This window comes from Vulpes vulpes, chromosome 8 (genome assembly GCF_048418805.1).
Source record: "Vulpes vulpes isolate BD-2025 chromosome 8, VulVul3, whole genome shotgun sequence".
Classification (NCBI taxonomy): domain Eukaryota; kingdom Metazoa; phylum Chordata; class Mammalia; order Carnivora; family Canidae; genus Vulpes; species Vulpes vulpes.
The window spans coordinates 62,396,656-62,424,357 of record NC_132787.1 but is presented as its reverse complement, the minus strand read 5'-3'; the positions used below and the strand labels follow the sequence as shown (position 1 = coordinate 62,424,357).

Sequence of the window (27,702 nt, the reverse complement as noted above, 5' to 3'; positions counted from 1 at the left end):
GGTCTGCTACTATCCCTCATGGGAACACTACCACATAAGCACACAACAACAAATTATTAAGGCAAACACTAACCTGTCAGCCACCCTGGCAAGTATACAGGGCTGCTACTCCAAAGCCTAGACTTAATACAACATGATGCTTTAGTGCAAAATGTTTGGGATAAGCATTTAGCTTTAGATTCCTTATTGGGCGAGGAAGGAGGTATATATACACTGTAAAGTACATCACCTGCTGTATATATAAATAATTCTGAACAAATTTAGACAAATTTACAAAAGATGGCTTAATAGGTACAAGTATTTCATAATCTTACCCAAGTTTTTTTTTTTTTTTTTACTTTTTTTTTTTTTTTAATTTTTATTTATTTATGATAGTCACAGAGAGAGAGAGAGAGAGAGGGGCAGAGACACAGGCAGAGGGAGAAGGCAGGCTCCATGCACCGGGAGCCTGATGTGGGATTCGATCCGGGGTCTCCAGGATTGCGCCCTGGGCCAAAGGCCGGCGCCAAACCGCTGCGCCACCCAGGGATCCCCTTACCCAAGTTTTTAATCAAATACTTACCTTAACCTTATCCATGGCTTTGATTTATTTTCTTGGCTGGACCCCGACAAAGGGAGGGATGGTTACAGACAGGATTTTAAACTACCATTTGTCTAATTATACTATCGACTGGCATTTTTGCTTTGCTCAAATGTTTCATGAGCTAGGTGACCAAAACCCTGCCAGTGGCTTTTAACATCTCTGCCATCTAGACAGTGCCCATGGTTTTCCCTAAAGATTAATGCTTAGGCATCACAGGTTCAATTGTGATGAGGAAAAAGCTATTTTGAGTTGCTGCCTAGGCATTTTACAGTATGATAACCCTGCTCACACCCAGAGTCTGGACAGTTAGATAAGGACCTGAGTTTAGGATTCTCCACCAGAAGTCTGCACTTTGTTATTACCTTCAAGCATCTTTTAAAACAACTACTTAGAGTTAAGCCTATGAAAAGTTAGTGATCTCTGCCTCAACCACCTTAATAGGTGTTTGCTACCCTGTTCTCTATCTCCTACTTGCTCATGACCTTGGAGAGAGGACTGCCTTGCCCCTTGCCCCTTGCCCCAACCCAGACCCACCCACTCACCACCACCGCTTCTGGGATCTATAAGTAATAAATATTGTGACCTAACTTGCTTTGTGTGATGTACTGAAACTGCATCTTCAATCAAAATGACCCTGGGGTTTTCACTTTCCAGAGTGGGAAAAAGCTACAGGGTAAAACTGCCTTATCTACAGAGGAACAATGAATTACACCCTTCTCCTCAGAAACTATGCAAATAAAAAGAGAACAGAATGAAATTTTTTAAGTATTGAGGGGAAAAAAAGGACAAACTTGGAATTCTATACCCTACGAAATTATCTTTGTAACAGAAGGAGAAATGAAGGCTTTCCCAAACAAAAATCAAGGGAATTTGTTGCCAGTAAGACCTGCCACACATCAGATGTTAACAGAAGTATTTTACAGAAAAGAAAAATGTGGCCAGAAACTCAGATCTACACAAAGGTAAGAAGGAATAAGTGACAATTAAAAGAAAAAAACACAAAAAACACTTTTTTCTTATTCTTAATCTAACAGATTGTTCAAACTATTGCTTGTGTACGCGTGGGTTTATGTGTATGAATGACAGCAATGATACAAGAGATGGGAGGAAGAAATCAGGATTACAGTTGACCCTTGAACAACAGAGGTATGAACAGCATGGATCCACTTATACGTGATTTTTTGGATAAATACAGTACTGTAAATGTATTTTCCCTTCCTTATGGTGGTAACATTTCTTTTCTCCAGAGGAGTTTTTTAAATAAAAATATAGTATATAATACACATAATGTACAAAACGTGTTAACTGACTATGTTATTATTAAGGCTTCTGACCACCAGTAGGCTATTAGTAGCCTTGAGGGAATCAAAAGTTACATGCAGAATTTCAACTGTGTGGGGAGCTGGTTCCCCTCACTGCTGTACTGTTCAAGGATATTAGAAGGTACTCACATTACCTGAAGTGGTATAGTGTTATTTGAAAATAAATTTGGATTAGTTCTAAATGTTCTACAAATTCTAGGGCAACCACTAAAAAATAGTTTAAAAAAATTTTTTTAAAGTCTAACTGATATGCTAAGAAATGAGAGCAAATATAATGATATAAAATACTTAATTAAAACACAAAAGGCAAGGGCACCTGGGAGGCTCAGATGGTTGAGCATCTGCCTTCAGCTTAGGTCATAATCTCCAGGTGCTGGGATCTAGCCCCACACTGGGCAGCCTGCTCAGCAGGGAGTCTGCTTCTCCCTCTCCCTCTACTTCTCCCCCTGTTTGTGCTCTGTCTCTAACAAATGTGTAAATAAAAAAAAAACCAAAAAAGAAAACAGTAAATAATCCACAAAAGGCAGAAAAAGACTCGGTGACAAAAACTGAAATAAAGAACAAGAGCAACAAATAAAAAACAGTAGTGAATATAGTAGATATTACTCCCAAATATATCAATAATCACTTTGAAAATCAATGATCTAAACACACTAATTAAAAGACAAAGACTGTCAAGACTGTGAGAGTGTATCAAAAAGCAAGATCTAGCTAGATATTGTCTACAAGTAAGACACTTTATTTAAATTTTTAAGAGAGGAAAGGAAAGATGGGGAGAGGGTCAGAGGGAGACAGGGAGAGAGGATCTTAAACAGGCTCCACACCCACATGAAGCTCAATCTCACAACTCTAATATCATGACCTGAACTGATATTAAGAGTCAGACACTTAGCTGACTTAGCCACCCAGGCACCCCAAGAAAGCCACTTTAAATGTAAAGACACAGATTAAATGTAAACGGATGGAGAGAAATATACCATTATAAAATTAATCAAAGTAGGAATACTGTATTAATTTCAAACAGAACAGACTTCAAAGCAAAGAAAGTTATCAGGGATAAAGAAGGACATGATAAGACATAACAATTCATAATGAATATATGCCTAATAACAGTACTAAACTACATGAGGCAAAAACTGACATAACTAAAAAGAGAAATAGATTGATCCATTATTATAGGTGGAGACGTCAATATCCTCTATCAGAAATAAACAGATACATCATGCAGTAAATTAGTAAACACAGTTTAACAACACCATGAATCAACTGGATATAATAGATGTCTATAGACTACTTCAACCAAAAACAACAAAATACTCAATTCTTAGGCTCACATGGAACACTCACCAAGACAGGTCACATTTCTTAATCATCAAACATACCTTAACAAATTTAAAAGAATAAAAATCACATAATGTCTGCTCTTAGACCACAATGGAATTAAACCAGAAATCAAAGCAAGAACGGTAACAGGGAAATCCCTAAATATGTGGAGATTAAACAACATACTTCTAAATAAAGCATGAATCAAAGAATAAATAAATCTCAAGAAAAGTTTTAAAACATATTAACCTAAAATGAAAACATAATTTTTTTAAAGATTTTATTTACTTATTCATAAGAGACATAGAGAGAGAGGCAGAGACATAGGCAGAGGGAGAAACAGGTTCCTTGTGGGCAGCCCAAAGCAGGACTCAATACCAGGACCCGGGATCACGCCCTGAGCTGAAGGCAGCCATTCAACCACTGAGCCACCCAGGCATCCCATGAAAACACAACTTGCAAAAACTTGTGGAATGCAGGGAAAACATGGCATAAAATAAAATTTTTAGCATTAAATGTATATAATAGAAAAGAAGAAATATCTAAAATCAGTAACCCAAGTTTCTATATTAGGTAACTAGAAAAAGAAGAGCAAGTTAGGTCCAAAACAAACTGAAAAAGAGTAAGATATAACACAGAAATCAATTAAATTGTAAACAGAAAAATCAACTGAAAAATGAACAAAAAAAGACTAATAAAAATCATCAAGCCTCTTCCTAGAAAGAAAAAAAGAGAGAAGATACGAATTACTAGTATCAAAAAGGAAACAGGTAACATCACTACAAATCCTATGGACATTAAACGGATAATAAAGAAATACTATGAACAACCATATTCCCACAAATCTGATAACCTAGATAGAATGGACCAATTTCTTGAAAGATACAATATGCCAAAACACACAAAAAGAAAAAGACATTCTGAATAGACATCTATTTATTAAAGAAACTGAATAGTAATCTTTCAAAAGAGAAAATCCTAGGCCCAGCTGGGTTCAGTGATGAATTCTACCAAACATTTAAAGAAAAAATTACACTAACTCCTTATAATCTCTTTCAGAGACAGAAGCAGAAGAAACACTTCCTAATTCATTCTGAGGCCAGCATTACCCTAATACCACAACCAGACAAAGATATTACAAGAAACAAAAACAAAACCCAGACCAGCATCTCTCATGAATATAGATGCAAAAATCCTCAATAAAATATTATCATATCAAATACAACAAAGTATAAAAACAATTGTATATCATGACCAAGTGGATTTATCATTCAAAAATCAATTAATATGATCACATCAGGGATGCCTGGGTGGCTCAGTGATTAAGCATCTGCCTTTGGCTCAGGGCTTGTTCCTGGAGACCCAGCATCAAGTACCACGACAGGCTCCCTGCCAGGAGTCTGCTCCTCCCTCCGCCTATGTCTCTCTCTTTCTGTGTGTCTCTAATGATTAAATAAATAAAATCTTTTTTTAAAAAAACATGATCACATCAACAAGCTAAAAAAAAGAAAAATGACCATTATATCAATAGATGCAGAAAAAGAATATGACAAAATCCAACACTTATTCATCAGTAAACTAGGAATAGAAGGAAACTTCTTCAACGTAATAAAGAATATTGGCAGAAAACCTTCAGCTTACTTCATACTTCATGGTAAGAAACTAGAAGCTTCCCACAAAGACCAGAACAAGTTAATGATATCCCATCTCAACACTTTCAACATCAAAATGGAATTCCTAGTTAATGCCATAAAACACGTAAAGAAAATAAAAGGTATACAGATTGGGAAGGAAGAAATAAAACTGTCTTTATTTCTTGATGACATGATCATCCATGTAGAAAATCTGTAAGAATCAACAAAGTCCTGGAACTAATAAGCAATGATTGCAAATGGCAGGATACAGGTTAATATACAAAAGTCAATTGTTTTCCTATATACCAACAATGAACAAGTGGAGATTGAAATAAAAAAAAAAATTCAATACCATTTACATTAGCAGCCCAAAAAATGAAATGCTTACATATAAACCTAGCAAAATATCTACAAGCTCTCTATGAAGAAAACTGTAAAATCCTGATGAAAGAAGTCAAAGTATTAAATAAATGGAGAGATATTCCATGTTTATGGATAAAAAGACTCAATATTGTCAAGACCTACCAAGCTGACATTGTTCCCCTTAACTTGACCTATAGATTCATTGCAATCCTAATCATAATCCCAGAAAGTTATTTTATAGATATTGATATACTATTTCTAAAGTTTATCTGGAAAAACAAGAGATTCAAAATACCCAACGCTATACTAAAGAAGAAGGACAAAGTTAGAGGACTGACACTATCCAACATCAAGACTGAAAATAAAGCTACAGTAATTAAGACAGTGTCGTACTGGTCAAAGAATAGACAAATATACCAAAGAACAGAAAAAAGCCCAGAAACAGATCATATAAATACAGTCAACTGATCTTTGACAAGAGGACAAAGGCATGGAGCAAAGACAGTCCTTTCTACAAATGGTGTTGGAACCGAGTATCCACATGCAAAAAAAAAAAAAAAAAAAATATGAATCTAGACACCAATTAAAAACTTCTCACAAAAATTAACTCAAACTGGAGCATAGACCTAAAGGTAAACACAAAACCTAGAACATAACAAAGAAGAAACCTTGATGACCACGGATACAGTGATGACTTTTTAGATATAACATCAAAGGTACAATCCTTGAAAGAATAATTAATAAGCTGAATTCGGGCGGAGGGTGGGGGGGGAATCGGTGACGGGCACTGAGGGGGACACTTGATGGGATGAGCACTGGGTGTTTTTCTGTATGTTGGTAAATTGAACACCAATAAAAATTAATTTATTTTTTTTAAAAAAGCTGAATTCATTGTAATTAATAAAACTTTTGTCCTATGAAAAACAATGTCAAGAATGAAAAGACAAGCCACAGACTGGAAGAGAATGTTTGCAGAAGACACATCTGATAAAGGACTATTATCTAAAATATACAAAGAATTCTAAAGAATAAATAAGAAATCAACCCAATTTAAAAATGGGCCAAAGATATTAAGACAATTCACCAAAGAAAACACACAGTTGGAAAATAAGCAAATGAAAGGATGTTTTACATCAAATGTCATCAGGGAAATGCAAATTAAAACAAAACTTCTGGGCACCCGGGTGGCTCAGTCAGTTGTGTGTCCTACTCAGCAAGAGTCTCTTTGTCCCTCTCCCTTTCCTTTTATCCCTCCCCCTACTCATGCATTCTCTCTCTCAAATGAATAAAATCTATAAATAAAAAATAATAAAACAAGACTCTACTCCACACCTATGACAATGGCCAAAATCCAGAATACTGACAATACCAAATGCTGACAAAGATGTGGAGCAACGAGAACTCTTATTCACTGTTGGGAGAAATAAAAAAATGGTACAGCCACTTTCTGAGACAATTTTGGTGGTTTCTTTTTTTTTTCTCCCTATGTAAATGTGTGTGTCTGTGATTTTTTTTTTTAAATTGAAGTAGAGCTCCACACACAAAGTTATAAACAGCTTGATGGTTTCTGACAAAATTAAATATACTCTTACCATATAATCTAACATTTGCACTCCCTGATAACCAAAAAAACCTGTAAAGTCTGATTTCCACACAAAAAAAATTGCGTAAGGAAATAGCTTTATTCATAATTGCCAAAACTTGGAAGCAACCAAGATGTTCCTTAGTAGGTGAAATAAACTGTGTGGCACATCAAGACAATGGAATATTATTCAGTGTTAAAAAGAAATGAGCTATCAAGTTACGGAAATCCATGGATGAAACCTAAACACATATTAACAATCCAGAGAAGCCAATGTGAAAAGGCTAAATACTGTTTTAGTCCAACTACACAACATGTGTAGAGACAGCAGAAAGATCAGTGGTTCCAGTGGAAATGAGAAGGTGGCAGAATTGAACAGATCAGAGTACAGAGGAACATTAGGGTGGTGAAAATATTCTATATGATACAGCAATGGATACATGTGATTACATTATTTGTCCAAATCCATAAAATATATAACTCCTGGGGTGATCCCTAATGTAACTATGGACTTTGGGTTATTATGATATGTCAATGCAGGTTCATCAATTTTAACAGATGTACTACTCTGGTGGGGGATGTTGATAATGGCAATGGAAGTGCATGTTTTGGGGGGAGGAGGTCTATGGGAAATCTCTGTATCTTCCTCTCAATTTTGCTGTGAATTTTAAACAACTCTAAAAAATAGTCTCTTTTTAAAAAGTTGGTACAATGTTAAAATAAACACTGGAATTCCTTCTGCCACGATTCAACAATTGAACGTTCTCCCTATCAGTTTTATGCCTCTCTACAAACATTGGTATATGACACTTCAATTCTAAATAGTTCACCACTGCATCCCCTAAGAACAGGGACACTCACCTGTCATATAACCACACTACCAACATTATACCTAGGAAATACTCTATAACATCACGTAACAGGTCAGCTACTTTTCTTGGAAGATAAATCTGTGAGAGACAAGGATATTCTATCTTGATATCTAATCTATTTAAGATTTATTGACATTTTCCTAGAAAATCAGCCAATTCATGAAAATTTTACACCTAATAAAAAAGAGGTATACGTTATATACTCTTATGATTTCAAAATTTCTCAATGGTATGCTTAGCATACTTGTTTTCATTTAGAACACTGAATTATTTTCTTGTAATCTAGAGACTGCCTATTGACTTGGAATTTTTCCAAGATTCAACTCCAAGTGTTAATGTTCAATTCTATTATTTTCCTGTTTTCTAGTATATTAATTGATACATTTGAGTTTATAATTTCTTTCTTACTACTTTTTTAGTTTAGATTGTTTTATTTTTACTCTTAAGTTTGTTTTATGGGGGCAGCCCCAGTGGTGCAGTGGTTTGGCGCCGCCTGCAGCCCAGGGTGCGATCCTGGAGACCCGGGATTGAGTCCCACATCAGGTTCCCTGCATGGAGCCTGCTTCTCCCTCTGCCTCTCTCTCTATGTCTCTATGAATAAATAAATAAAATCTTTTTTAAAAAAAAAGTTTGTTTTATGGTTTTCTTTATAAATGTCAGAGATATTGGTTCATATACCACAATAATATAAATTACTGACTTCAAACTTTTCCTGAATTCAGAAGTTACTGAACAAAAAAGGGAAAAGAGAGAAGATAGTATCCTGGTAAGCATATCAATCTGTACGTGCAAAGTGGATTTTGTTATCATAGGCTGGGAGGAATCAAAATGATCTGAGTAGTTTTATGCCAACAAGAGGGTAAGAGGGTGTTGTTAGGAGCCTACAAAATGTAATTTGTTGTCCTCTGCACTTCTGTGGGCCAAAGGGGAGTAAGGTAAATAATCTTATGGTTTGGAGTTGTACCTGAACATAAAAATCAGTTCCCTGACATAGAAAACAAATAGTAAAATGACAGAAGTGGGTCTCACCTATCAGTAATCACTTTAAATATAAATGGACCAAACTCAAACAATACATCAGAGATTGACAGAATGGCTAAAAAACCATTATCCAACTATATACTTATCTCTAAGAGATTCACTTTAAGGAAATTCTGACATAAGGTACAACATAGAGGAACCTTGAAGTTCATCAGGCTAAATGACATAATGTCATTTACATCAAATGTCATAATACTGTATGATTCCACCTATATGAGGAATTAATTAAAATCACAAAGACAGAAAGAATGGTGGTTGCCAGGGGCTAGGGAAAGGGTGGAAGGAAGAGAAATTATTTAATAAGTACAAAGCTTCAGTCTTGCAAGATGAAAAGAATTTCTGGAAATGGGATGGTGGTGATGGTCTCAAACATACACATAAATTAATTCATACTTTTAAAAAACTTTTCCAAAAAAGATAAACCAATATTTATGCTGTATCACTGACAAAAATTTTTCTGAAAAACTGCCAATTAGGCCATAAAGTCTATGCATTATTAAATTTTATAGTGTTGAGAGGAATAATAGCTGAAAATTGAGAACTAGATATCACACATTCCACTAAGCACTATCTCATAAAACACATACCAAAACCTTGTAAGATAGAGTATTACTGTACCCTATTACTATTCATAAAACAGACCAAATGCCCTATCCACAAGAGAATGGACAAACCATGATATATTCTTACACTAGAATACTTTCAACACTAAAATGAATAAACCAAAACTACATACATCTACACAGAAAAATCTCAAAAACCCAAGTGTCTGTAAAAAATGCAATTCTCAGAATATATACCATGTTGATTCCATCTATTAAAGAATTCCAAACTATACTGAACAACAAGAGAAAATCAATACATGTCAGAACAAGAAGTCAAGAAAAAAATGTCTGGCGAGAGGACACACAGGACTTCTACGGTACCTGGGAACATCCCATTTATCAAGCTAGTTGGCCAATATGCAGGAAGTATTTTTATTTTCCTTATTCTTTATGTATGTTTCATATACATTCTTTACTATGCATGAAATAGGTCACAACTGAAGGAAAGTAAGTACTATTAAAATCATTTAAACACAAGCTATCGGAATCCCTGGGTGGCGCAGCGGTTTAGCGCCTGCCTTTGGCCCAGGGTGCAATCCTGGAGACCCGGGATCGAGTCCTACGTCGGGCTCCCGGTGCATGGAGCCTGCTTCTCCCTCTACCTGTGTCTCTGCCTCTCTCTCTCTCTCTATCTATATATGACTATCATAAATAAAAATTTTTAAAAAATAAATAAATAAACAAGCTATCAAAACTTTGTGCTCTTAAGTAGATAATCTGAAAAAGGCTGGACTTCATCTGTACCTCAAGTTATCACCATGAAGAGAAAATACTAATACAAAGCAAATCTATTCTTATTTTCCTAAGGAGATAAATTCTTTTCAATAGATGAGTTTGGAATTTATTAAAACCTACTGAATCTAGCCCTTAAACATTAACTTTTAAGAAATTAGACTCTTAACACTCTATCCAAAGACGTTATAACAATGACTCAGCTGGTATCAACAATGCCCAAGTAAGAGAAACAAACTCCAGTGCCTTTTCTTCCACATTTTTTCTCTTCATTTCTAGCTTTCTTTGATACCTTGGACAAGTCAGTTGTTCTCTCATGACTGAACAATTTTGCTTTGATCTCTTCTACTTTTCTCCTGTCATCTTCATTTAATTCTGAAATGGAGTACCCACACTCATGAGCCAGATTAAATTTCAGATTCCAGGCTGAAAAGAAAACATAAAACACTTAAGATAATGCACTGTAAAAATAATTTTCAGTGATTATAAGAGCACAGAAAACCATCAGTATAGCCAGCTAAATGCCTACCACAACACTTAGCAAATAGTATGTGCTCTCAATTATATAACTATTATAAGTTCTTAAGAGCAATCACTTCACTGAAACATGTGATTTTTAAAAACCAGGTTTTACAGATATTTCTCCAAGAAGGCCACTTTAATTATGATTTTCAATTATTTTTATCTTCCTTCCAATCAGGATGGTCCCTTTTCCTCCCCTATTAGTGTCTACTACAGTTGCTGTCACTTCCATGGGAGCTGATACTTAACCATAATCAATAAAACTTGGAATTTTCTGGAATCAGAATATGCAAGTAATAAAAGGAATGGCATAGGTAGTTAATCTCAAGGAAAAACTTATTAACAAATCAGGTAGGCCTGAACTGTTTATAAGTTGCTCTCTAAAATACATTCCCCATTTTACCCTAAATCTTTTTTTCTTTTTTAATGGTATTCTAGTATTAGAGATTAGTGGGATTAGTAAATGTCCTCTTTCAAAGCTCTAACTCAAGTTTACTTGTTTTTTCTAATGAAATATGCTCTAAGAATTTTATCAGAAAACGGGAGACAGGGCAGCCTGGGTGGCTCAGCAGTTTAGCGCCGCCTTCGGCCCGGGGTGTGATTCTGGAGACCCGGGATCGAGTCCTGCGTCAGGCTTCTGGCATGGGGCCTGCTTCTCCATCTGCCTGTGCCTCTGCCTCTCTGTGTGTGTCTCTCATGAATAAATAAATAAATAAATAAATAAATAAATAAATAAATAAATAATATTTTTTTAAGAAGGGAAAACAATTTAAAAATTAAAAGGGAGACATATATATAGTTTTATGATACAGTGTGATTTAGAGCAGAGCAAATTATTTTCATTTTTTTTTCTGCCTCCAAAATAGAGCACTAGGACACCTGAGTGGCTCAATGGTTGAGTATCTGCCTTTGGCTCAGGGTGTGATCCTGGGGTCCTAGGATGGAGTCCTGCATCAGGCTACTCACAGAGAGCCTGCTTCTCCCTCTGCCTATGTCTCTGCCTCTCTCTGTGTGTCTCTCATGAATAAATAAAATCTTAAAAAAAGAAAAAAAGAATACTATATATAATAGGAGGATTAAGGAAACACGAGAAACTTTAGGAATCTGGAAAACCAAGCTATCTCCTTATTCTCCTTCAGGCTTCAGAATCTACCTAAAGACCTAAACTCAGATTAGTACTATTAATACTGTGACTTAGTTATATTATTGGTTAAATGGACTTATTCTGGATTATGGTCGAAAATGTAATCATTCTAATAGTCCTACAAGAAAATAAATTTAGACTCCACTTAACTTTAAACAGATTATTAAACTATAATGTTTATAAGCTTGACCTTTATAACAAAATACCAGCTCCTACCTCGTGCTCGTACTCGACATTCCTCTTCCTCTGCATTTCTGAGTATTTGTTTAGCATGATTCAATGAGGATTCACATTTCAGAAGGTTTCTGACATGTGCAGCCAGTGAATCTACACTGCTACCACCACCATCATCACTCTCTGACACACCCTCTTCTCTACTATCTGTTAGGCTTGTCTTGGGTGAAGAATATGGGAAGAAGTTTAGAAGAACATCAGAAACTGACTCCAGTGAATTACTGTCCCATGAGCAGGAACTGGCATCACTACTTGAATCACTTTTAATGATAGTCATCATAGGTATAACAATTTTATTCCCAATGGTTCCACTATACCCTTCAGGTTCAGATCTCATTACAGATTTGGCTGCTCTATATTGCCGAAGGGTTTCATCTACGGTCACTCTGGCTTTGCTTTCTGCTTCCTGTAGAGGACTTCTAACTGTAGTTGAACTAATAAACTCCCAATTCTCAATGCCTCTCTGGCATTTTAGATTTGTCTGTGTGCTAATATCCTTCTGTATGCACTTGTTGCTTGGGCTTTCCTCTATAAATGGCTGTCTCTGAGGCAAATCACCATTATACTCATCAGCTGTGAGAGGTTCTTTGAAGCAAACCACCTTCTTAGATTGTATAAATGAAATATCACTAACATCTCTGAAGGGGACAAGGGGAGCAGGAAAATTACATCGTTTCAGTGCTATATTTTCTGCCTCCATTAAAAGGGTCCGAATCTCTTTAAGAGTTTTGGAACCACTGCTTCTATCTTGAATTTCCTCAGACCTAACATCTTCAAAACTTGAAGATTCTGGCTTACTTATTATTACTCTACCATCAGCCTGGGAATTTAAAGGCATACTGTTTGAAGTAACACTGGAGTTAGAAGAATGTAAATTATCTATTAGCATTTGAACATGGTCTGAAACTAGCTTCTGCTTCTCACTATATGAATAAGTACCAGGGGTAACTGTGGATAACCCAGTAATCTGATCAACTTGCCCAACACCACTCGAGAACATCAGAGCATCCTGTGTTAGGTGTCTATCTGGAAAATCCTGTTGACAGAAAATATCTGGTTGCTCTCTGTGTGAAAAGGAACTAGGAGGAGTTGGTAACAGACTTTTCTGGTCGGCTGGTAGAGGAATTGTTGAAACCTTCAGTGCACCTTCCCCTAGATGTTTGTCTGGCAATTCCTGTGGGTAGAAATTATTAGATTTCTCTCTGTGGGAATAGGAACTAAAAAGAGATATTGGTATCCCAGAATTCACATCAATTGGTTCAGAGACAGCTGAAATCTTCAAAATATTCTCACTTTGATGTTTATCGGACAGCTGATGTTGAAAGAAAATACCGGGCTTTACTTTCTGAGAATAGGAATTATGAAGAACTGTCAGTAATGGAGTCTTCTGGTTATCTGATCCAATCACAGTTGAAATTTTGGGCTTTTCTCTTTGTGAGTAGAAACTAAGGGGAGCTGTTAGTAATTCAGTCTCCTGGTCATCTGGTAAAATCACAGGTGAAATCTTCAGTTTCTCTTCATGTGAGTAAGAGCTAGAAGGTCCTGTTGGTATCTCAGTCTTCTGGTCAGCAGGTTCAGGAAGAGCAAAAACTTTTAAAGCTGCTTCAGTAACATCTGGCAGCTCCTCCTGGTAAAAAATACTGTCCTTCTCTCTATATGAGTAGGAACTAGAGGGAATTATATGTATCCCAGTCTTCTGGTCACCTGGTCCAGAAACAGCTGAAACTTTCAGAGTTTCTTCAGTAATATCTGGAGACTCCAGGTAAGAAAAGATGGGGCTCTCTCTATGTGAATAGGAAGTAGAGGGTTTAAATCGTATCCCAGACTGCTGGTCAGCTGACCCAGGAGCCCCTAAAACTTTTAAAGCACCTTTGTTAGGAGCTGGCAACTCCTGCTGATAAGAAATGACAGGCTTCTCTCTATGTGAATAAGTAGTAGAGGTTACTGCTGTTATTCCAGTCCTCTGGTCACCTAGTCCAGGAATCCTGAAAACATTTAAAGACTCTTGAGTAAGATCTGGCAACTCTTGATGATAAATGATTGGCTTCTCTCTCTCTGAGTAAGAAGCAGAAGTAATTGTTGGTTTTCTGGTCTTCTGATCATCTGACCCAGAAACAGCTGAAACTTTCAGAGCTGGTATAGCCAACTGATTGTCTGAGAAGGGCTGTTGGTACAAAATACTGGGCCTCTCTCTATGAGAGTAAGAAACAGAAGATACTGTTGGTATCCCAGTCTCCTGGTCAGCTGGTCCAGAAGAAGCTGAAACATTCAGAGCCTCATCAGTGAGATGTCTATCTGATAAGGCCTGCTGGTAGAAAATAATGGGCTTCCCTCCAAGAGAGTAGGAACTTGAAAGTACCGTGGGTATCCCAGTCTTCTGATCACCTATTCCAGAAAAAGCTGAAACTTTCAGAGCCTCTTCAGTTAGATGACTGCCTGGGAACTCCTGTGCGTACAAAATATTAGACTTCTCTCTGTGTGAGTAGGAACTAGAAGGTTCTGATGGTAACCCAGTTTTCTGATCACCTGGTCCAAGAATAGCTGAAACTTTCAGAGCCTCCTGAGGTAGCTGACTCTCTGTCAAGCCCTGTGGGTAGAAAATAATGGGCTTCTCTCTAGGTGAATAGGAATTAGAAGGTTCTGATGGCAACCCAGTCTTCTGGTCAGCTAGTCCAGGAGTAGCTGAAACTTTCAGAGCCACCTGAGGTACGTGGCCATCTATCAAGCCCTGTGAGTAGAAAATAATGGGCTTCTCTCCAGGTGAGTAGGAACTAGAAGATTCTGATGGTAACCCAGTCTTCTGATCAGCTGGTCCAGGAAGAGCTGAAATGTTCAGAGGCTCCTGAGGTAGCTGACTGTCTGTCAAGCCCTGTGGGTAGAAAATAATGGGCTTCTCTCTAGGTGAATAGGAATTAGAAGGTTCTGATGGCAACCCAGTCTTCTGGTCAGCTAGTCCAGGAGTAGCTGAAACTTTCAGAGCCACCTGAGGTACGTGGCCATCTATCAAGCCCTGTGAGTAGAAAATAATGGGCTTCTCTCCAGGTGAGTAGGAACTAGAAGATTCTGATGGTAACTCAGTCTTCTGGTCAGCTGGTCCAGGAACAGCTGAAATGTTCAGAGGCTCCTGAGGTAGCTGACTATCTGTCAAGCCCTGTGGGTAGAAAATACTGGGCTTCTCTCTAGGTGAGTAGGAAGTAGAAGGTTCTGATGGTAACTCAGTCTTCTGGTCAGCTGGTCCAGGAATGGCTGAAACTTTCAGAGCCTCCTGAGGTAGATGACTGTCTGTCAAGCCCTGTGGGTAGAAAATTATGGGCTTCTCTCCAGGTGAGTAGGAACTAGAAAGTTCTGATGGTAACTCAGTCTTCTGGTCAGCTGGTCCAGGAATGGCTGAAACTTTCAGAGCCTTCTGAGGTAGATGACTGTCTGTCAAGTCCTGTGGGTAGAAAATACTGGGCTTCTCTCTAGGTGAGTAGGAAGTAGAAGGTTCTGATGGGAACTCAGTCTTCTGGTCAGCTGGTTCAGGAATGGCTGAAACTTTCAGAGCCTCCTGAGGTAACTGATTATCTGTCAAGCCCTGTGGGTAGAAAATAATGGGCTTCTCTCTAAATGAGTAGGAACTAGAAGGTTCCGATGGTAACCTAGTCTTCTGGTCAGCTGGTCCAGGAATAGCTGAAAGTTTCAGAGCTGCCTGAGGTAGCTGACTGTCTGTCAAGCCCTGTGGGTAGAAAATAATGGGCTTCTCTCTAGGTGAGTAGGAACTAGAATCTTCTAATGGTAACCCAGTTTTTTGGTCAGCTGGTCCAGGAATGGCTGAAACTTTCAGAGCTGCCTGAGGTACCTGACTATTTGTCAAGTCCTGTGGGTAGAAAATGATGGGCTTCTCTCTAAGTGAGTAGGAACTAGAAGGTTCTGACGGTAACCCAGTCTTCTGGTCAGCTGGTCCAGGAATGGCTGAAACGTTCAGAGCCTCCTGAGGTAGCTGACTATCTGTCAAGCCCTGTGGGTAGAAAATAACGGGCTTCTCTCTATTTGAGTAGGAAGCAGAGGATACTGTTGGTATTCCAATCTTCCAGTCAGCTGATCCAGATATGGCTGAAACTTTCAGAGCCTCTTTAGTGAGATAAACGTCTGTCAAGCCCTGTGGGTAGAAAATACTGGGTTTCTCTCCAAGTGAGTAGGAAGAAGAGGGAACTACTGGTGTGCCAGTCTGCTGGTCAGCTGGTTCAGAAACAGCTGTAACTTTTAGAGCTTCCTCAGGAAGAGGACTGTCTGGTAAGCCCTGTGGGTAGAAAATAAAGGGCTTTTCTACATGGGAGTAAGTAGAGGTTACTGTTGATATCTCAGGCTTTTGGTCAGTAGGACCAGGAACAGGTGAAACTTTCTGAGCCGGTTCAATTAGAGAACTGCCTAGAAACTCCTGTTGGTAGAAAATACTGTGCTTCTCTCTACGTGAGGAGAAATTAGAAGCTTCTGATAGTGACCCACTCTTTTTTTCAGCTGGTCCAGGAACAGCTGGAACTTTCTGAGCCTGATCAGCTAGAGGACTATCTGGCAACTTCTGTTGGTGGGATATACTGGACTTCTCTCTATGTGAATAAGAAGTAGAGGTTAACGTTGGTATTCCAGTCTTCTGCTCAGCAGATCCAGGAGCAGAATATTTCAGGGCCTGTTCAGTTAGATCACTTTCTGGCAATGTCTGTTGACAGAAAATATGGGGTCTCTCTCCCTGTAAGTAAGAAGTAGAGGATGCCAAAGGTATCCTAGTCTTCTGATCAGCTGGTCTAGGAACAGCTGCAACTTTCTGAGCCTGTTCAATTAAATGACTATCTAGCAAGGCCTGTTGGTAACAGTGCTTTTCTCCAAGTGAGTAGGAACTTGAAGATAATGTAGGTAGTCCAATGTTTTGATCCGCTGGTCCAGAAGCAACTGAAGCTTTCAGAACCTGTGCAGTTAGATCACCGTCTGACAACTGTTGTTGAGAGAAAATAACATGCTTCTCTCTTTGTGAAAGGGAAGCAGAGGGTACTATTATTTTCTCAGTCCTCTGGTCAGTAGGTACAGGAACAGTTGAAATTTTCAGAGACTCTTCTGTTAGATGACTGTCTGGCAAAATCTCAGGGTGCAAAATATGATGCTTCTCTCCAGGTGAGTAGGAACCTGGAAGGACTGTAGGTCTGCCAGTCTTCTGGTCAACAGGACCAGGAACAGCTGAAACTCTTAGAGCCTCTTCTGTTCGAGGACTCTCTGGCAAGGTCTGAGGGTAGAAAATATTATGCTTCTCTCTAGGTGAGTAGGAACCTGGATGGCCTGTAGGTCTGTCAGTCTTCTGGTCAGGAGGACCAGGAACTGTCAAAACTCTAACAGCCTCTTCAGTTAGATGATTATCTGGCAAAATCTCAGGGTGGAAAATGCTATGCTTCTCTCCAAGTGAGTAGGAACCTGGAAGGCCTGTAGGTATGCCAGTCTTCTGGTCAACAGGACCAGGAACAGCTGAAACTCTTACAGCCTCTTCTATTAGATGATTGTCTGGCAAAGTCTCAGGGTGGACAATATTATACTTCTCTCCAAGTGAGTAGGAACCTGGAAGGCCTGTAGGTACGTCAGTCTTCTGGTCGTCAGGACCAGGAACAGCCAAAACTCTAACAGCCTCTTCAGTCAGAAGACTGTCCAGCAAAATCTCAGGGTAGACAATATTACGCTTCTCTTCAAGTGAGTAAGAACCTGGAAAGCCTGTAGGTATGTCAGTCTTCTGGTCAACAGGACCAGGAAAAGCAGAAACTCTTATAGCCTCTTCTGTTAGAGGACTGTCTGGCAAATTCTTAGAGTGGAAAATATGATGCTTCTCTCCAAGTGAGTAGGAACCTGGAAGGACAGTAGGTATGCCAGTCTTCTGGTCAGCAAGACCAGGAACAGCCAAAACTTTTAGAGCCTCTTCAGTTAGATGACTCTCTGGCAAATTCTCAGGGTGGAAAATATTACGCTTCTCTCCAAGTGAGTAGGAACCTGGAAGGACTGTAGGTATGTCAGTCTTCTGGTCAGCAGGACTAGGAACAGCCGAAACTCTTAGAGCCTCTTCAGTTAAATGACTGTCTGGCAAATTCTCAGGGTGGAAAATATTACGTTTCTCTCCAAGTGAGTAGGAACCTGGAAGGACTGTAGGTATGTCAGTCTTCTGGTCAGCAGGACTAGGAACAGCCGAAACTCTTAGAGCCTCTTCAGTTAAATGACTGTCTGGCAAATTCTCAGGGTGGAAAATATTACGCTTCTCTCCAAGTGAGTAGGAACCTGGAAGGACAGTAGGTATGCCAGTCTTCTGGTCAACAGGACCAGGAACAGCCAAAACTCTTTGAGTCCCTTCAGTTAAATGACTGTCTGGCAAAGTCTCAGGGTGGACAATATTATACTTCTCTCCAAGTGAGGAGGAACCTGCAAGGCCTGTAGGTATGCCAGTCTTCTCATCAGCAGGACCAGGAAAAGCAGAAACTCTTATAGCCTCTTCAATTAGATGACTCTGTGACAAGGTCTGAGGGTAGAAAATATTATGCTTCTCTCCAAGTGAGTAGGAACGTGGAAGGCCTGCAGGTATGTCAGTCTTCTGGTCAGCAGGACTAGGAACACCTGAAACTCTTAGAGCCTCTTCAGTTAAATGACTGTCTCGCAAATTCTCAGGGTGGAAAATACTACGCCTCTCTCCAAGTGAGTAGGAACCTGGAAGGATTGTAGGTCTGCCAGTCTTCTGATCAACAGGACCAGGAACAGCCAAAACTCTTTGAATCCCTTCAGTTAAATGACTGTCTGACAAAGTCTCAGGGTGGACAATGTTACGCTTCTCTTCAAGTGAGTAAGAACCTGGAAAGCCTGTAGGTATGTCAGTCTTCTGGTCAACAGGACCAGGAAAAGCAGAAACTCTTATAGCCTCTTCTGTTAGAGGACTGTCTGGCAAATTCTTAGAGTGGAAAATATGATGCTTCTCTCCAAGTGAGTAGGAACCTGCAAGGCCTGTAGGTATGCCAGTCTTCTCGTCAGCAGGACCAGGAACTGTCAAAACTCTTTGAGCCTCTTCAGTTAGATGAATGCCTGGCAAAGTCTGAGGGTGGAAAATATTACGTTTCTCTCCAAGTGAGTAGGAACCTGGAAGGACTGCAGGTATGCCAGTCTTCTGATCAACAGGACCAGGAACAGTTGAAACTTTTACAGCCTCTCCAGTTAGATGACCGTCTGGCAAAGTCTGAGGTTGGAATATATTACGGTTCTCTCCAAGTGAGTAGGAACCTGGAAGGACAGTAGGTATGCCAGTCTTCTGGTCAATAGGACCAGGAACAGCTGAAACTCTTAGAGCCTCTTTAGTTAGATGATTCTCTGGCAAGGCCTGTTGGTGAAAGATACTGGCCTTCTCTCCAAGTGAAAAGGAACCTGGAAGGACTGTAGGTATGCCAGTCTTTTGGTCAACAGAACCAGGAACAGCTGCCGAAACTCTTACAGCCTCTTCAGTTAGATGACTCTCTGGCAATGTCGGAGGGTGGAAAATATTATGTTTCTCTCCAAGTAAGTAGGAACCTGGAAGGACTATAGGTATTACACTCTTCTGTTCAACAGGACCAGGAACAGCTGAAACTTTTAGAGTCTCTTTAGTTAGATGGCTGTTTGGCAAGGCCTGTTGGCAGAAGATTTTGTGCTTCTCTCCAAGTGAGTAGGAACCTGGAAGGACTATAGGTATGCGAGTCTTCTGATCAGCAGGACCAGGAACAACTGAAACTCTTAAAGCCTCTTCAGTTAGATGACTGACTGGCAAGGCCTGTTGGTAAAAGAAACTGGGCTTCTCTCCAAATGAGTAGGAACCTGGAAGGACTATAGGTATGCGAGTCTTCTGGTCAGCAGGACCAGGAACAGCTGAAACTCTAACAGCCTCTTCAGTTAGATGACTGTCTGGCAAGGCCTGTTGATAAAAGATATTGTGCTTTTCTCTGAGAGAATAGGAACTTGGAAGGACTGTAGGTATGTCAGTCTTCTGGTCAGTAAGACCAGAAAAAGCCGAAACTCTTACAGCCTCTTCAGTTAGATGACTCTCTGGAAAGGTCTGAGGGTAGGAAATACAATGCTTCTTCTCTCCAAGTGAGTAGGAACCTGGAAGGACTATAGGTATGCTAGTCTTATGGTCAGTAGGTTCCGGAACAGCTGCAACTTTAAGAGCCTCTTCAGCTAGATAACTGTCTGGCAAGGACTGTTGGTGTAAAATACTGGGCTTCCCTCTTTGTGAGTAGGAACTAGAAGGTACTGTTGATATTCCAGTGTTCTGGTCATCTAGTTTAGGAACAGTTGAAACTTTTGGAGTCTCTTCAGTTTTATGACTTCCTACCAATTCCTGTTGGTGGAGTGTATCAGAATGTTGACCAATAGTAATCTCTTGAGGGGATCTTAAAGCCAATGGAGGAAAGTCCTCAGGGAACAAGGATAATAGAGATCCAGTATCTGATTCTCTAGGAGTAGTAGTGATACCTGGTTTCAAGCTGGATTGAGTAATTTCAGCTATGCCTCCTTTAGAAGTATCTCCTAAAAAAAGAAATTTATTAGTACTAATATATGTTTAATTAAGAAATACTTATCTTATGCATAAAAAAATATAACAAGCTTTCTTTTCTTTGACCTTTATACTTCTAGTAAGGAATCCTAAGAAAAGAGTCATCAAAGGAGACAAATATTTACAAAGATATTAATTACAAAGCCATTTACAACAGCAAACTAATGCAGACATAATTTCAATACTCAACAATAGAGTAATGTTTAAAAATAGCATATCCATTTGATATGATATTATATTGATCTTAAATTTGGATTTTTAAAGAATTTTTAACATAATGGGAAAATGCTATCCAGACTGGGCTTCAATTTCACCCTAGTTATAGTCTAACAAATTAACTTGTTATTGTGTCATGTATGTTAGTAAAAGACATACAATTCCTGAATCAGATACAAAATACTTTATTCCATGGCATAGCAAATAATCATCAACTTATTTTCATGGGTTCCGCTTTTCCTCAAGTCCTACGAGGGCAATGCAATATGGCCCAGATGGATGCTATATATGCAGTGGGTTTAAATGATTCTTCTAAGGAATGTACCCTGAGAAAGATATATATATTTTTTAACTATATGAAACTATAAAAGGTCTAAAGATTACATCAAGGATTTTGAACTAAATTCTAAATGGCACAGGGAGCTGCTAATTGATTACATCAGAACTGTAGAACTGAAGACGTGTGCAAATGGAATGCAATACCGTAAGTAACACTATTAGAACTTTCTGTACAACAGAAATTTCTGTATTGTCTAAAATAGTACTTCTAGTTCTAAATGGCAGTTGAAAGTAAAAGACTAAAATTAAAATGACAAGATTTGACAAAATATGCATTTTTCCATTTGTTCATTTAAAAAAATTAATGTTTACTATGTGCCAGTCACAGTTCTAGATATAGAAATAAGGCAATAAACAGACAAAGCTTACATTCTAATAGCAGGAAGTAGATAAAAAATAAATTGGTAAAACACATGGTATGTCAGATGATGGCAAGATGGTTGATATATACAAATTTTATCTATACAGATATTCCTCAACTTAAAATAGGGTTACATCCCAATAAAGCCATCATAAGATGAAAACATATTAAGTCAAAAATACATACAATAATCTAACATACCAAACATCACAGCTTAGCCGAGTCTAACTTACACATGCTCAGAACATTTACATTGGCCTAATTTGGGCAAAATTACCCAACACAAAACCTATTTTATAATATAATGTTGAATATCTTGTATATTGAATACTGTATGAAAAGTGAAAAACAGCATGGTTATATGGGTACAGGATGGTTGTAAGCCTATTAGGGTTTTACCCTTATAATCATGTGACTGACTGGGAGCTGTGGCTCTGCTGCTGCCCAACATCACAAAAGAATATCATACCACATATGGCTAGCCTAAGAAAATATCAAAATGCGCAATTTGGAGTATGGTTTCTACTGAATGCATATCATAAAGATAAAAATCCTAAGTCAAAGCATCCTAAATGGGGGACTGTCTGCACTTTACATATAAAGAAATTAAGTTTCAAAGTTGAAGATATAATGTTGCTTCTCAATATGGAGATCTTGTTAACTTACAGATTCTGATTTAATATGTCTAGGGTTGGATAAGAAATTTGCATTTCTAACAAACTCCTAAGTGATGTCTCATATTTTTAGCCCACAGACCACATTTTGAGTGGAAAAGATATATAACTTCTCCAGAGTTCTACAGTAAGTGACAAACACACATACTTTAACCTTTTAATTCTAACTCCAAATTCTGAACTCTTTTTACTAAATTATTAGTGACTGCTGTTCTAAACCCAATGGTGAACTTCAATAAAGCAACTAAATACAGAATTAAATGGATTGAGTGAATTATCAGATAAGGAAGTACAGAACCAAGTATTAACTCTTTAAGGAAAATAAAAGAGAAGGGATGAATGTAATCTGCAAAGTAACTTGTAAGGGAATAGAAGTTATAGAAAGTTTTCTGAGAAAAAAAAGACTGAAGAAATAAAGCAAAAAGAGAAATAAAAAAATTTTGAAACAAATGAGAATATAAATATAATATACCAAAACTTATGGAGTGCAGTTATGGCAGTTCTAAGAAGGAAGTTCATAGGACAAATGCCTATATCAAGAAATAAGAAAATCTCAATAAATAGCCAATCTTTACATCTTAAGGAACCAGAAAAAGAACAAAGCCCAGAGCCAGTGGAAGGAAGGAAACAAAGACCAGAGCAGATAATAGATGAAGTAGACTAAAAGGACAATAGAAAAAATATTCATCAATAAAACAAAGGTCTGGTTCTTCTAAAAGATAAAGAAATGACAGACCTTTTTTATTTTTTTTAAAGATTTTATTTATTTATTCATGAGAGACACAGAGAGAGAGAGGCAGAGACACAGGCAGAGGGAGAAGCAGGCTCCATGCAGGGAGCCTGACATGGGACTTGATCCCAGGACTCCAGGATCATGCCCTGGGCCAAAGGCAGGTGCTAAACCACTGAGTCACCCAAGGATCCCCAAACTGACAGACCTTTAACTAAAATCACTACCACCTCTGTCCCCCCCCCCCAAAAAAAAAACAAAAAACAGAGGACTCAAATAATAAAATACGAAAATGAAAAAGGAAATATTACAACTGATATCACAGAAATACAAAAGATCATGAAAGACTTTCTACAAATAATTTTACAGCAAAAAATTTTACAGCCTAGAAGAAACATATTGTCTACCAAGACTGAATCATGAAAAAGCAGGAAACCTCAGTAGACCAATTACTAGTAAGGAGTTTGAATCCATAATCAAGTGCTTGCTTCAGCAGTACAAATACTAAAATTAGAATCCATAATCGAAAGTGTCCCAACAGAAAAACTCCAGAACCAGATGGCTTCTCTGGTGAGTTCCATGGAAGTGTCAAATAATCAATACCAAAATTTCTCAAATTCTTCCAAAAAATAAAAAGAAACACTTCCAAACTCATTTTACAAAGCCAGCATTACTCTGATACCAAAACCAGACAAGAGAATTACAAAAAAGTAAAATTACAGGCCATTACTCCAATAAACATAGATGAAAAATCCTCAACAAAATACTAGCAGACCAAATTCAACAATACATTAAAAGAATCATGATTCTACCATGATTAAATGGGTGTTATTCCAGGAATGCAAGGATGGCTCAATATCTGCAAATCACCAATCAATATGATACACCAATATTAACAAAATGAAGGATAAAAATCATGTGATCAGCTTAATGGATGCAGAAAAAGCAACTGACAAAATTCAACATCCATTCATGATAAAAACTCTCAATATAGGGGGTGTAGAGGGAACATGCCTCAACATTACAAAGGCCATATATAAGGCCCCACAGCTAACAACAGTGAAAAGCTGAAAGTTTTTCCTCTAAGATCAAGAACAATATCCCACTCTCACCACTTTTATTCAACATAGTATTGGGAATCCTAGCCAGAACAATTAGGCAAGAAAAGGGGGGAGGGGCATCCAAATAGTAAAGGAAGAAGTAAAACTATCTCTATTTACACATAACATGATATTACATATGGAAACCCCTAAAGACTCTACCAAAAAACTGTTAGAACTAGTAAACAAATGCAGTAAAGTTGCAGGATACAAAATTAACATACAAAAATCAGTTATATGCTTTTATACACTAATAAAGAACTATTAGAGAAGTTAAGAATGCAATCCCATTTACAATTATATTTAAAAGAAAAAAAAAACCCTAGGAATAAATTTAAACAAGGGTGTGAAAGATCTGTACACTGCAAACTATAAGACACTGACGAAAGAAGTGGGAAAAGACTCAAATAAATGGAAAAATAATCTACACATCTGAGAAGCTCAATGAACTCTGTGCAGCATAAATACAGAGATCCACACCAATACATCATAATCAAAATGTTGAAAGACTGAATATCTTGAAAGCAGCAAGAGAAAACCAATCACATAGAAGGGAATTGTAATAAGAGTAACAGCTGACTTCTCATCAGAAACAATAAAGGCCAGAAGACTGTGGGAAGACATACTCAGAGGCTCAAACAAAAATATTATCAACCAAGAATTCTAAACCCAACAAAACTATCTTTCAAAAGGATGAAATAAAAATATTCTGAGAGAATCTGTTGGTAGCAGAATCATCATATACAAGAAATATTAAAGGAATTCTTCAGGCTGAAAGCAAGTGATACCAGAGAGTAATTTGAATTTACAAAACAAGACAGTGCTAGTAAAGATAATTATATAGGTAATTACAAAAAGCATATTTCCATATTTCTTTTCCTTTCTTAACTGATTTTAAAAGCAATTTTACACAAAGTGATATGTATATAACTATGTTAAGGGGGCTATAACATAGAAATGTAACATATTTGACAATGACATCAAAAAGAGGCAGGTAGAAGCAAAGCTGGCGTGAAGTAAGGAAAAGACACTGGATGGTAACAAATTCAGGAACAAATGAAGAGAATTAAAAATGATAAATTAGAAGGATTAATATAAGTTCTATAAATACTACCTCTCTTCTCAGTTCCTTAAACATACATAAAATTATATAAATAAGTATAATAATGTAACAATGTATTCTTGTGTGTTTGTAACACATATAGGTGTAATATGTATAGCAATAACAGCACACACAAAAAATAGAGAATAGAGCTATATAGGAGTAACGTCTCTGTATCATACTACAATTAAGTTAGTATAAATAAGGTATATATTCTAAAAGATAAATTTTGTAAGCCCTAAACCAACCACTAGAATATATCCTAAAAAAACTAGCTAGAAAATCATTAAAGAAATTAAAATGTGATACTTGGGGCACCTGGGTGATTCAATCAATTAAGCATCTGCCTTTGGCTCAGATCATGATCCTAGAGTCCTGAGATGGAGCCCCACATCAGGCTCCCTGCTCAACAAGGAGTCTGCTTCTCCCTCTCCCTCTGTGTGTATGCGCTTGTTCTCTCTCTCCCTCAAATAAATAAAATCTTTAAAAATAACAAATAAAATGTGACACTAGAAATATTCACGAAGTCCAATAAAAAGCAGTAAGATAGGAACATAATAAAAAGACATGAAACATGGAAAACAAAAAGAAACCCAGCAAATATATATCCAATCTTAATCAATAATGGCATTGAACATGAACTGATTAAACAATTAAATCAAAAGGCAAAGATTGTCAGTCTGGATTTAAAAAAAAAGATCAGGGATCCCTGGGTGGCGCAGTGGTTTAGCGCCTGCCTTTGGCCCAGGGCGTGATCCTGGAGACCCGGGATCGAATCCCACGTCGGGCTCCCAGTGCATGGAGCCTGCTTCTCCCTCTGCCTGTGTCTCTGCCTCTCTCTCTCTCTCTCTCTCTCTCTCTCTCTCTGTGACTATCATAAAAAAAAAAAAAGATCAGTAAGATCCAATTATAAGGTGTGTACAAGAGATACACTTTAGGTTCAGAAATACAAATAGGTTGAAAGTAAAAAGATGAAAAACATGCCATAAAGCAGCAAGCATAACTGAAATGACTATTCTGAAGAGAAAATGACCTTAAAACAAACAAACAAAAAAAACTGTTACTAGAATTAAAGAGAGACTATTTATAACAACAAAGTCAATTCATCAGGAATATATAACAATTATAAATATAAATGCACTTAATATCATGGTCTCAAGATATAGGAAGCAAATATGACCCAAAAAATGATAAAACAGACAATTAAACAATAACTGCTGGAGATTTCAATAGCTTACTTTCAAAAACAGAAAACTAGGCAGAAGATCAACAAGGATACAGGACTTGAACCCTATCAGAAGACTTGAACCCTATAAACCCATTAGAACTAAGAGACATGTATAGAACACACACCTAACAATAGCAGAATGTGCATTCTTCTCTAGAGTAAACCATACATTCTACAGAATAAACTATACACTAAGACATGAGAGTGAGCCTCAATAAAATTTAGATAACCTAAAATCATACAAAGTATGTGCTGTCCAACAAAAATGGAATCAAATGAGCTATTAATAACAAAAAGAAATTCACAAATATGTGGAAATTAAACAAGACACTCCCAAATAACCAAGGGGCCAATGAAAACAAATTGCAATGGAAATTAAAGTGTTTTAGGTGAATTAAGTAAAAAACACAATAAACCAAAACTATGAGCATGTCACTAACATAAATTTCTAAGCACTATGTCAAAAACAAAGTCTTAGGGCGTCCAGGTGCTCAGTCAGTTAAGCATCTGCTTTCAGCTCAGGTTGTGGTCTCCAGGTCATGGGATCCAGCCCTGAATCAGGCAACTCACTCAGCAGGAAGTCTGCTTCTCTCTCTCCCTCTGCCCTTCCCCGCTGCTCATGTGCATGTGCACTCTCTCTTTCTCAAATAAATAGATGAAAGATCTTTTTTAAAAAGTCTCAAATCAATAACCTATTCTTTCACAGTAAGAAACCATAAAAATCACAAACTAAAGCTGAAATGTGAAAGGAAAAAAATAAAGACTAAACTGGAAATGAAACAGAGATTTATTTATTTTTTTAAAGATTTTTTTTAAATTTATTTATGATAGAGAGAGAGAGAGAGAGAGAGAGAAAGAGAGAGGAAGAGAGGCAGAGACACAGGCAGAGGGAGAAGCAGGCTCCATGCTGGGAGCCCGACGCAGGACTCAATCCTGGGATTCCAGGATCACGCCCTGGGCCGAAGGGAGGTGCTAAACTGCTGAGCCACCCAGGGATCCCCTGAAACAGAGATCTAAAAAGTTGGGGAAAAGATCAGAAAAAGTAGAAAAACCAAAATTTATTTCTTTGAAAATATGAACATAATTGACAAAATTTAGCTAGACTCACCAAGAAAAAGAGAAATAGAAAAACTCAAATTGTCAAAATCAGGATGAAAGAAGGGATATTACTAACAATCTTCCAAAATAAAAAGGATTACATGGGAATACCATGAACAACTATATGCCAACAAATTAGATAACCTCGCTGGAATGGATAAATTCCACAAAGGACAAAAAATTACGAAAACTGATTCATGAAAAAAATATAAAATCTAAATAGACTTCCAGCAAGTAGAGACATGAAATTAGTAATTTTAAAACTTCTACAAAGACTATGCTAGGCAGCTTTACAGTGAGTTTCATTCAATAAAAACTA

The 27,702-nt window shown here is 37.6% G+C and overlaps 1 protein-coding gene across 1 annotated transcript in view; it reads right to left on the bottom strand.

Annotated features, from left to right (window-relative positions):
• Window positions 1-27,702, bottom strand: part of ALMS1 (ALMS1 centrosome and basal body associated protein) — a 223,335-nt gene that overhangs the window by 130,875 nt on the left and 64,758 nt on the right. Inside the window, exons 9-11 of the mRNA XM_072766940.1 lie at window positions 20,166-20,507; window positions 11,940-20,024; window positions 10,350-10,483 (exon numbers count right to left, since the gene is read on the bottom strand). Of these exons, the coding sequence (XP_072623041.1) occupies window positions 10,350-10,483; window positions 11,940-20,024; window positions 20,166-20,507 (8,561 nt within the window). The remainder of the gene's footprint in view (window positions 1-10,349; window positions 10,484-11,939; window positions 20,025-20,165; window positions 20,508-27,702) is intronic.